This window comes from Apteryx mantelli, chromosome 2 (genome assembly GCF_036417845.1).
Source record: "Apteryx mantelli isolate bAptMan1 chromosome 2, bAptMan1.hap1, whole genome shotgun sequence".
NCBI classification, from domain to species: Eukaryota; Metazoa; Chordata; class Aves; order Apterygiformes; family Apterygidae; genus Apteryx; species Apteryx mantelli.
In genome coordinates, this window is record NC_089979.1 from 88870026 (window position 1) to 88882457 (window position 12432).

The window sequence follows — 12432 nt, forward strand, 5'->3', positions numbered from 1 at the left end:
TTACTCTGTTTCCTCTCTTCAGCCTCCTGTCCCCCTCCCCTAATAATGCCAGGTGCGGGGATTACAAAAACATAATTTTGGGAGTCACTGAAAATGAGATGTTAAAAGATCAGCATTCTTTTGCTTCCTGTGTCTTAAATACTAAGACTGCACCTGGCACAAGTTTTCAGCCTTTAGAGCACTAACAAGCTGCGACTCTGCAGGTCTCTCCTTAGACAAAGCTTCAGTACCAACAGCAACAGTGGCGGGATTCACAAGAAAACCATGAGAAGTTGGTTACCCTACATACAGGTCAACATTGATACTCAGTCTCGAATATGTGAATAACTATATCAGCTTCTATGTGCATCACCCGATTCCCATTTATTACCGTGACATTGCTTAAGTGTCTCTGAACATGATGTTCCTCATGCAGGCGATGTGAAAAACGACACGGTTGCGCCCGCACAGGATTTTGTCCCATTCTTGTACCGGATGGTGATAAACTCAGGGCAGAAAATCCTTCTGGAGAAAGCCCCTGGATTTCGTTACCTGGCTGCGGAATCAAGCTGTAGGAAGAGACCGCGTGATGCTCCCCGGAACTGGCAGCGTCCCAGCGGGTTTGGTGCCGCTGCCGGGTCGGCGCTGGCTTGGGGACGAGGAGCCGGCGCTCACCACAGAGCCCCCGCGGCGGCCGCGCCAGCCCAACAGCCAGCTCGGTTTGAAACAGAGCCACAACGCTCGAGGGGCTCGCGGGGGCGGGGGGAGGGCGAGACAAGCCAGCGCGAGGCCCCGGCCCCGACAGGCGCCCCCTGCCGCGCGGGGGGCCGGGCCGCGGGGGGGGGGGCTCGTCGCCATGGCAACGGGCGCGGGGCGGCCGCGGGAACATGGCGGCGGCGGCCTCCCCTGCCGCCCTCCGCGGCGGGGAGACGCAGCCCCCCGCCAGGGGCGGCCGCTGTCACCATGGGCCGGGGCAGGCCGCCGCGCCCGCGGAGGGCGCCAAGGAGATGCAGGTGCGGCGGCGGCGGGACGAGAGGGGGGTGGGCGGCCCGGGGCTGGGGCTCCTGCTTTCCTGCGCCATGGCTGGGCGTTGATCTAGCGGTAGGGGAGTGTCGGGCTCCTCTTGATATCGCTGCGCAGGTTGTCTCGGAGTTAAAGTGCGGGATAGCCGCAAGCTCGCGGGCGAAAAAAGGACTCCCTTTTTTAGGGGAGGCCGTCCGGGTGGAGTGCATTTAGCCGTGTCGGAAGTCTATGTCGAAAATAAAAGTTTTAGTGTGGCTCTTTGGTAGCAGTTTTCTCCCCCCGCCCCCCCCCCCCCCGCAAGAGTTTTCAAAGCGAGGCATCGGGAACACTAGGCTGCGTTTGGACAAGAGCGCTTTTGCACGGATGTATTCGGCTTGTACTGCCTGGCAGTTAACCCGTTACCTGTTGGTTTTTCTGATATATCCGTAATTTTGATAAAAGAAGACCACCGGGGGTAATTTCCCCCATTGCGTTCTCTCTGAGAAGGTATTTTTTGTCTGTGATGAAATTCACAAACTTTTATTGCTTATAAACAAAATATTTGTTGTATTTTTAAAGAGGGTAGCTCATTTCAATAGCTTGAGTTGCGACTTTAGGTATGAAAACATTTAAGATTCATCTTTTTATTAGTTCTCACAGCAACAGTGACAGAATATGTTCTTGAGATCTGCCATAAAAGAAGAGGAATAGACTTTAAACAACAAAGTGTCTGAGATGGAAAAGATTAAGCACTCTCTGAGCGCAACCATAAGGACTTTCAAGTCCTCTGGGGAATGGAAAAGGCTGTTATCCTCTATAAAATTTACTGACAAATCATGTTTCATGTCTTATGCTGAATGTTTGTTGCTTTCAGCTCTCCTCTGATAATTGTTTTATTACTAGTTTTGTTCAGTCAAAACCCATAATTAATTATACAAAACTTTTTCAAGACTTAATGTTGAATGATTTTTTTTTTTTTGGTAAACTATTTGTTTTCCCTTTGTTTTGGCTGGGTCCTAAATGCATGTAAAAGTAAGAAAGTTTTCAGTATGGTCTTTGGATATCAATGGAAGCTAACTTGATTACCTTTTTTCTGGAAATAGCATGTAGTTAATAGTTCCTGGGGTTGGTTGGATTCTGTTCGATTTCCATAGTGTAAAGTAATACAAATACACCTCACTGTTAGTATTTGCAGTAGCTTCCAGGATGCATTCTAAGACGGGTTGAGCTGATGTTTTTGTACAATTACAAATATAACAAGTTAAGTTATTATTATTTATACCTTGCAAAAGTAATTTGTTTACTAGAAGGCCTGTACTACCAAAACTTGAATGTGTCAAGTCAAGACACTGAACCTAATGTAGAAGACTTGACTGTGCTAACATCATCCTAATGATGACACCCCCAGAAAGATATAATATTTTCTTAATTAATCTCATGTAAACCCAATAATTAATTATTTAATTAGTTGATACATGGAGCTATGGATAGAATGAAGCCACTGTCTTTTTATTTGCATTCAGTTAAACTTTGATCATAGCACAATTCAGCGGAGAAATATGCAACTTGAACTGTCTCTTTTTCCTCTTTCCTTCATCAGTATGTATATGCAATATTGAATAGTACATTGTGTGTGTGTAGTCTTATTACAGCTAACATTTAATGCCTCCTTGGGCTGGAGACTCTGTTGTTATGTAACTTGGTAATGAAATCAATATTAGTAAGTACGTGTGTCTTGTTTTGTCTCTTTTCTGGAAAAGTGACTTGACAATGTAACTTCTCAATTACCAAAAATATCCTATGTTTTAGCAGACTATATTTTTTTAGTGAATGGGATGGAGAAAGGTAGAAATAAAGGAGGATTTCTTCACGCTTAAGCAATGAACAGCTTAACCATTATGGACAGGAAAGTAACCAGGTTACTATTCTGTGCAGGGTGACCTTCATTAATGGGAGTTTTTATTAGACAAACCACAATAATGGTTATTAATCTTTTCATTTCTATCCTAAATTTTGGGATCTTCAGGCACCGCAGCCTATGTAGAAAGAAAGGCTCCTTTTCTGCTGCCTCCCTAACGTGATACGTGCATGTGTAAAAATAATAATGGAAAATATGTAACTCCTCTCCACTATTGGCACTTTCCCAGTAAAACAAAGCGAGGTAAGGCTTTTCTGGAAAACAAAGGACGTTAAGAATTGCTGAATACCAGGTGTAAAATCATTTAAACAGGGAAAGCATTTGAGGTATCAGTGAAAATAATGATAAGCTTTAAGACCATGACAACTGTTTTGCAATAAATCGCATTGTATGGTTTTCTTTATTAAAAGAAGCAAAATACCCTGCCCCTCAATATAAGATAAGGCTTCAGTCTAATTCTATATGTCAATAATTTGGGGACTGTCTAGACAGAAACTATCCTGAACCTTTTTCAGTGTTTTTGTTCAGAAACGAACTACAAGAAAGGGCATGTGTTCAGCTTCTGTTAGAGAGAGATTGCAGAATGCCCAGCTCAGACAGGATTTTTCTTGGTAACTACTTGCTAAATTATAGCTGCTGCAATTTGTCCAACTGAATTCAGCCAGTACAGTGACTTATGGCAATGTACATCAAAATGAGCAGAAGTAGAAAGCTGCATGATTTGTGTCTTTATGAGGACTAAAAATTATTGACTTGCTAACTGGTGGCAGGTGATACCATTAGATACAATTACCAAATATCAAAACATTCAACAAATTGCATGGAGAAGCAGTTACATTAATATAAAATGACTAAGAAATCTACACAGTGGCCTAATGATAACTAAGCATTGGAAAACAGGAAAAGCAGTGTTTTTGTTTTCATCAGCAGTAGGATACTACAAGAAGTTGTAAGAATATGCAACTGGAAAGAGAAACCAATGCAGTAGTACGAGAACCATGAATACGTTGTTTAGTGATGCTTGTTAGAAAATTGAATATGGCAAAGTATGACAGCTTATTTGGAACATGATGACACTTGGGCAATATATCATGTTGGTTAAATATATTTGAACAAAATATGATATCAAATGTTTAGATGGAAAAGAAGGATTTTTCTTGGTCACCATCAGCCTGTTACTGGCTTAAAGAATGTCAGAGATCCCAACTAATTTAGTTTTGCAGCAACCAAATAATATATCTGAAAATGCATGATATAAAGATGACACACTTTATAAGAATTCTGACTAGTAATGAAGGAGAACTTGAAAACATAGTTACTATTAGTATTCAAAGGATTATAGATAGTGAAGACCTATCTGTATTATCTATTAACTTATGAGTTAATCTAGATCAGACAATGTGGCAGATGATGTGTAAACTCCAAATGCTTACATCAACAATGATAACATTTCATGATAAATAAGATTCATGCGCCACAGAGGTAGAAAGAGGTTTAATAAGACATTTAGCTGTAGGGAATTGTGCATGTTGTCCAACCTCTTTCATCCCAAATATGCAAGGAAGAGATTGTCAGCTGGACAAGTAAAAATTGCAAGGCTCTGGTTGCTCAGCAACAATTCAAAATTTCTGCTATATTTATCTACACAGAAGGTAGAAGAAGTGCTATTTCCCCCAAAGTTTTAATTTACTGCCAGGGAAAAGGTTTCTTTCCAATATGCCCGCTACCCATGGAAGGTATGTCGTGTAAGCATAGACTGTTAGTATACAGCTCTGAAAACCCAGGATAATTTAGAACTTTGTGTTATTGTTGCTTTTATGTAGTTGAATGGTTTTGGCATTCATCTGTGTAAGGTTGAAATCTGAAATCTGTAATTACTATAATACCAAACTTAAGCTTATATATAAAGGGAAATGCTCAGTTATTATTGTTATATATTTCAGCAATTTAGTCATAAAGTTTTACTTCTTATCTGTTTACTGCCTTAATGAAACTGCAGCCTTCTGTTCTACAGTTTACGTATGTAAGCCGTGATATGCAAGGAGATACAAGAATGAAAAAAATAAAATAACAATGTGTCCTAAACTGGTAAATTTTCCTGGGTAATCACAACAGTTATTTTATTTGGCAAATATAATTCCATTTCTGTATTTAGATTTCTGAGTAGAAGTTTGAAAGATTTGGAATACATTGGGCAAGGATTGAACCATGGGGCGGCAGACAGTATTACATACGTTCTAGTTCTTTGCAGCAGGACTGCTGAAGCTGAAAGGCTGTAGGCTGGTTCAGTATAACCAAACAGAGCAAAAAAGGATGTGATTAATGATAATAATTCTGGAAGTAAAAGCATAGCCCACATACTATTGTGTTTCTAGGATGTACAACAGATTGTAGCACATTATGAGCAGCAGATTAAAAGTGAACAGAAAGGTTAAATGGAGACAATAGCATTTAGCATTGCTTATGTCTTGCAGGGTAAAGAGGGAAGGTCAAGTTACAGAAGAGTTCTTGGACAGTCTTTCAGAATTTCTTAAGCAGGACAAGGAAAAAAAAACTCTTTAATTTCTCAAATCTGTCCTCAGATTATTGAACAATAATAAAATGTACTCAAATTTGTACTCAGTTTGTACTCAAATCAATTGATAGTTGGAGCTGTCTTTCCTGCTCGACTGAAGAAATCAGAAGGGAAAGGCTCACTAGGAAGATGTCAGAAGCATTCAAGACTGTTAAAAGAGCTGAAGACATTGCTGAACCATCATAATGAAAAATAATGTATTAGTATGCAGTAGAAAGACTTTTGGAAACTTTATGGTCTTGAAGCAATAAATCCTTTAGGATGTTGCATATTGATTTGTGTCTTCTAATCTGTATCCTGCAACAATTTATCCTTGCTGTTCCTGTGCTGTTTTTTTGGTGCTGTTATTCACATGGCCTTGCGGCTGCAAACTGGATAGTATTGTAACAGCAGAATATTCTGCCAGAATATGCCAGCCATCAGGTTGGCCAACCTGGTAAGGAGGTCTTTAAACTAGGAAAGACAGGGGAAGGGGAGAGTTATAGTGACAGGGTAGCTGGCAAAAGACAGCTCAAGTCAGGATGCCTCCAGCAGGTGAATGCAGCCAGGGAAGTACGCATGGGATGTGGCTATGGAGGATCCTCTTGTATCCCTCCTGGGAAACCTGCATGCTCAATCACCTCCCTGAAATGCCTGTACACCAATGCACGCAGCATGGGGAATAAACAGGAAGAACTAGAGATGTGTGCGGTCGCAGGGCCATGATCTCATTGCCATTACAGAGACATGGTGAGATAGCTCACATGACTGGAGTGCTGTCATGGATGGCTACCTGCTTTTTCGGAAAGACAGGCCAGGAAAGCGAGGTGGTGGAGTTGCTCTTTATGTGAGAGAGCAACTGGAATGTATTGAGCTGTGCCTAGGGGTGGATGGAGAGCGAGTCGAGAGCTTATGGGTAAGGATCAAAGGGCAGGCTAGCATGAGTGACACTGTTGTGGGTGTTTACTAAAGGCCACCTGATCAGGAAGAGGAAGTCGATGAGGCCTTCTACAGACAGCTGGAAGTAGCCTCACGATCCCAGGCCCTGGTTCTCATGGGGGACTTCAACCACCCCGATATCTGCTGGAAAGACAACACAGCTAGGCACAAACGGTCACAGAGGTTCCTGCAGAGCATTGGTGACAACTTCTTGACACAGGTGGTGGAGGAGCCAACAAGGAGAGGTGTGCTGCTGGACCTCGTACTAACAAACAAAGAAGGACTGGTTGAAGATGTGAAGGTCGGGGGCAGCCTTGGCTGCAGTGACCATGAGATGGTGGAGTTCAGGATCCTGCGAGGAGGAGGCAGGGCACTGAGTAGGATCGCAACCCTGGACTTCAGGAGAGCAAACTTTGGCCTCTTCAGGGACCTACTTGGAGGAATCCCATGGGTTAGGGCCCTAGAAGGACGGGGGGGTCCAAGAGAGCTGGTTAATATTCAAACATCACTTCCTCCAGGCTCAAGAGCGGTGCATCCCTATGAGTAGGAAGTCAAGCAAAGGAGGCAGGAGACCTGCATGGATGAGCAAGGAGCTCCTGGCAAAACTCAACCAGAAGAAGGAAGTCTACAGAAAGTGGAAAGGGGGACAGGCCACTTGGGAGGAACATAGGAACGTTGTCAGAGTATGCAGGGATGTGACGAGGAAGGCTAAGGCTCATTTGGAATTAAATCTGGCAAGGGATGTCAAGGACAGCAAGAAGGGCCTCTTCAAATACATCAGTAGCAAGAGGAAGACTAGGGAAAATGCGGGCCCATTGCTGAATGGGGTGGGTGCCCTGGTGACAAAGGATGCAGAGAAGGCAGAGTTCCTGAATGCCTTCTTTGCTTCAGTCTTTACTGTTCAGGCCAGCCCTCAGGAACCCCAGACCCTGGAGACAAGAGAGAAAGTCTGGAGAAAGGAAGACTTTCCCTTGGTCGAGGAGGATCGGGTTAGAGATCATTTAAGCAAACCTGACACCCACAAATCCATGGGCCCCAATGCGATGCACCCACGAGTGCTGAGGGAGCTGGCGGACGTTATTGCTAAGCCAGTCTCCATCATCTCTGAAAGGTCATGGAGAACGGGAGAGGTGCCTGAAGACTGGAAGAAAGCCAGTGTCACCCCAGTCTTCAAAAAGGGCAAGAAGGAGGACCCAGGAAACTACAGGCCAGTCAGCCTCACCTCCATCCCTGGAAAGGTGATGGAGCAGCTCATGCTGGAGGCCATCTCCAAGCATGCGGAGGAAAAGAAGGTGATCAGGAGTAGTCAGCATGGCTTCACCAAGGGGAAATCATGCCTAACCAATCTGATAGCCTTCTCTGATGGAATGACTGGCTGGGTAGATGAGGGGAGAGCAGTGGATGTTGTCTGCCTTGACTTCAGCAAGGCTTTTGACACTGTCTCCCATAACATCCTCATAGACAAGCTCAGGAAGTGTGGGCTAGATGAGTGGACAGTGAGGTGGACTGAGACCTGGCTGAGTGGCAGAGCTCGGAGAGTTGTGATCAGTGGCGCAGAGTCTAGTTGGAAGCCTGTAGCTAGCGGTGTCCCCCAGGGGTCAGTCCTGGGTCCAGTCTTGTTCAACTTCTTCATCAGTGACCTGGATGAAGGCACAGAGTGCACCCTCAGCAAGTTTGCTGACGATACAAAACTGGGAGGAGTGGCCGATACACCAGAGGGCTGTGCTGCCATTCAGAGAGACTGGGACAGGCTGGAGAGGTGGGCGGAGAGGAACCTCATGAAGTTCAACAAAGGCAAGGGCAGGGTCCTGCACCTAGGAAGGAGTAACCCCATGCACCAGTACAGGTTGGGGGTTGACCTGCTGGAAAGCAGCTCTGTGGAGAAGGACCTGGGAGTGGACGTGAAGTTAAGCATGAGGCAGCAATGTGCCCTTGTGGCCAAGAAGGCCAATGGTCTCCTGGGGTGCATCAGGAAGAGTGTTGCCAGCAGGTCGAGGGAGGTGATTCTCCCCCTCTACTCAGCCCTGCTGAGGCCACATCTGGAGTACTGCGTCCAGTGCTGGGCTCCCCAGTACAAGAGGGATGTGGCACTACTGGAGCAAGTCCAGCAAAGGGCTACTAAGATGATTAGGGGACTGCAGCATCTCTCTTATGCGGAAAGACTGAGAGAGCTGGGCCTGTTTAGCCTCGAGAAGAGAAGGCTGAGAGGAGATCTTATCAACGTGTACAAATATCTGAAGGGAGGGTGTCAAGGGGATGGGACCAGACTCTTTTCAGTGGTGCCCAGCAACAGGACGCGAGGCAACGGGCACAAACTGAAACACAGGAAGTTCCATCTGAACATGAGGAAAAACTTCTTCACTGTGAGGGTGACAGAGCACTGGAACAGGCTGCCCAGAGAGGTTGTGGAGTCTCCTTCTCTGGAGATATTCAAAACCCGCGTGGACACGATCCTGTGCAACGTGCTCTAGGTGACCCTGCTTGAGCAGGGGGGTTGGACTAGATGATCTCTAGAGGTCCCTTCCAACCTCAACCATTCTGTGATTCTGTGATTCTAAGTTGCTGAAGAATATTCTAAATTGCAATTCTAGAATAATTGAAGGATTTTACTTTGCTTAGCAGAGTATAGGAGAAGCTATTATGTTACAACTGCAGTATGGCCTCTTGGTTCTGCAGGTTGGATAATAGTTTACAAAAGAAACGGTATCAAGTTTATTCACAGCACATACCACCACAATGAATTTAAAGAGCCATCAGATTTTGACTACAGAGGGAGTGTTTACAGAGACACCTAAGGCACTATCAACAAGAAGTTTTCAGATTTGTTCAAGTCTGAAATTTAAATCTGTTGTAATATATCAAGGGTTTGGCAGGCCTTTAATAGAAGGTGAGCTTCACCTAACATGTGCTGCATCTATTGCATCTACCTTGCAGAAGATGCTGATTAGATTCTGGGCAATTATGTACCTACGGCAGGGAGGGAGTTCCTGTTGGAAGTTGAGAGAATGGACTCCCACTCGTGTTGGTTTAGCTGCACACAGACAATGCAGAGAGTAACGTATGGGAAAAGCTTTTGGAATCTTGTTTGTTTTTCTCCATAGTACTGTGGTAAGGGTATTCAAATGAGAGAAGGTAATTTTAAAGATCTAGGAAGACGTGGAGAATAGGGCTGAATGTTAGCTTTTAATTGCTTTGGGGTAGGGTTCTTCCCCCCCTCCCCCCCCAAATTGCTATGCTGCAGTCATAGTATCATAGTCAGTAAAAGGTTTTGGAAGTTCTAAGTAAAAGGGGAATCAATTGTTATGACAATATGTTGGGGAAGTGCCTCCAGAGATGCAGTAGAAGTAGCAGTCTAAATCTTGGGTTAATCAATAATAATTTAAAACCAAAAAGCCTTGGAGGAACAAGTGACTTCTTAGGAGAAAAACTGTTTTCAAAAAGAACCAAGGACAAAGTTTTACCAGGAAAAGATTAATAAATAAATAAATAAATATATATATATACACACATACACACTGTGGAAAAAGAAATATGAAGCTACCTTTATGGCCTATAATTATTAACCTTTTTTCTCCAGAGAAAGAGAAAAGATGTTGTGAAGGCAGACACTACTATATTGACTGGTTGACAAGCAGTATGGTTTTCATACCATAATGACTACCACTGAAACTCACAAGAGAACTTTTTTCTTTTTCTTTTTCTTTCTTTCTTTCTTTTTCTTTTTTTTTTTATTAGTCAAGCAACTGGGTAGCTTTGATTAAATATACTTTGTTGTTTCAGTTCTATTTCAGTGAATTTTTACCAAACTTAAATTGGAAGGAAAATAATAAGTAAATATGCATTAAATGGTATCTTGTTTAGTGTTTAAATGAAGACCTCCAACTGTACAGACTGAAAAATGAGCAAGATATTTTCTTAAAATGTATTTGAAAACAAATGTTAGTCAAGGAAGTGGTAACCATATTTAATGAAAAATACATTTTTTTTCCACTTACTGCATTTTGAAATGGATGTGTTGAAGGAGTTAATTTCCTTTATTCTTGCATGTATTAGTAAATTGCAGTTAGGGAGGGGAAAAAAAGGATATATTTTACTTGTAATAAATTTTCAAATTAAATGGAATTCCTGTATCAGCTACTAATACAGCTGGACAAATAGCTCTTTCTGAGCTACTGTGGAAGTGCTCTGCAACTTCTATTTCTGCCTAACGTGTGCAGCTCTTTTCAAAGATGACCCTTATCAAACATGCACTGGTTGGATCATTATTTGATGGGAGGGAAAGCACCAAATTAAGATAAGTGTGGATGATCCACAGAGTAGATGGAGATTATCTAAGTGACAGGAAAGAAAACTCCAAGCTCAGCATAGCTGCTGGATTATTTTAAAGAATGTGTTGCTTATGATGGAGTAATCACTTTCCTTTTCTGATAGAGTATAATAGAAATAGCTCTTTGTTGAAATCGCAAGGTATGTTATGCGTAGGTTATTTGTGTCTTGATTGCTATATGGTCCAACCTACCCAACTTTGAGCATAGCAGATCTTAGCTGCTTGGAAGCTAGCATCCACATCTCTAGCATAAGATGTGATTTTCTTATGACCTATAGGTCAAATGAGTTACTCCTGTGAGCTCAGTACAGCTGTGAGCGGAGTTTTAAAAAGCTTTAGAGCAATTTAGTTCAGCTGTGTCTGAATGACTGTAATAGCCTTTGATTGCAGTGCAAAAATACTGCTAAACGTGTGTAGTAAAGAAGCCTGAATTCAGCATAAGTAATCAAAAACCTCTAAATGTTAATGTTGCGTACTAAAAGGGACATAAATATTCCATCGGTGGTATCCTTTTGCTTACTTCTGTGGGGATCTAGCTAAGGTTCCAGTGCTGGCTACTAAGCCTGAGATAGGTTTATGCCAGTGCCATGGAGCAACTTACAGGGCCAGAATCAAGTGGTCTTGTCTGATTGCCATGAGACAGCAGACAAAATGTGAGTTTTGAATTGACAAACCTCTTTGGTTGTTCCATGGAAAGCAAATTCTGCAAAAAGACATTTTGTCTGCAAAAAGACATTTTGTTGTTAATACCAAACTACCCAGAAACATCCCTGGTTAGTACAATTAAGCTTAAAAAAAATTTTTTTTTTTGTCTTCTGTGGTTTGCATATTAGCACAGAACAACTTAGCAATTCTTTGCAAGTAACAAGTCATAGTTATTTATTTCCGTTTTTTTGAAGTCAAATACTTCACTTCAAATGTATTGGAATACCCCAGATGTCAGAAAACAAATGTTTCAGGGCCTCCTAGAAAATATACACCAACAGCATCACTTAGCAGTGGATTGTCGACCCCGTGTGGCATAAGACAAAACAATCGTTGGAAATGCAGTATTACACCTTCTGCTGTTGTGCTGATTATGAAGCAGAAGTTTTAGTTCTAGGAAGAATAAGGATATACTTACTCTTTTTATGGTAGTATACTAACTTGTTTGTCGGGATAACTTGCATGTCGTAATTGAGTTGGATGGTCTGTTTTCGTATAGAAATGGTGATGAGCACAGCATCAAATGAAGGTTACTGCAGAAGGAAAGCATGCTTAGATTGTGTTAAGAATAGAGGCAGGTATTTCAGGTTCCGTATAATGTAGCAATAGTTCCTTCCCACTCCTGACCTGGTGTGTTGCTACTGTCAGGGAAAGGGATGAAGATGCTAGCATTAGCAAATATGTGTGGAGAAGAGAACTTGATGCACCACAGTTCTATTATGTGTAAGTTTACATAGTCATGACAACAGCAAATAAGACCTAAAGGGAAAGCTTTTAAAGAAATTGAATACTAGCAAGTTGATGGTATAAATCAAGAGCTATGCAAAGCAATATCAAGCTAACTGGATGTTGACAATACAGGAATTCTTTTTGAGAACTTACAACTGAAATTTGATTACATTTACAGATGTGATTATTAAAACTGAAAATTAATTATAGGTGCTGGTGACAAAGACTGATACAATAATTCTCAAAATATTTTTTTTCAGCATGGACTAACATATGCAG

At 42.4% G+C, this 12432-nt stretch overlaps 1 protein-coding gene and 1 long non-coding RNA gene across 3 annotated transcripts in view; one reads left to right on the top strand and one right to left on the bottom strand.

Moving 5' to 3' along the window:
- Positions 1-731, bottom strand: part of LOC106492824 (uncharacterized) — a 40721-nt gene extending 39990 nt beyond the window's left edge. For both annotated transcript variants that reach the window (XR_001294055.2, XR_010883378.1), the window contains exon 1: positions 532-731. This is a non-coding gene — a long non-coding RNA (uncharacterized lncRNA). The remainder of the gene's footprint in view (positions 1-531) is intronic.
- A 136-nt stretch (positions 732-867) lies between these two features.
- DNAH5 (dynein axonemal heavy chain 5) overlaps positions 868-12432 on the top strand; it is a 181319-nt gene continuing 169754 nt past the window's right edge. Inside the window, exon 1 of the mRNA XM_067291003.1 lies at positions 868-992. Coding sequence (XP_067147104.1) covers positions 987-992 — 6 coding nt within the window. The 5' untranslated portion in view covers positions 868-986. The remainder of the gene's footprint in view (positions 993-12432) is intronic.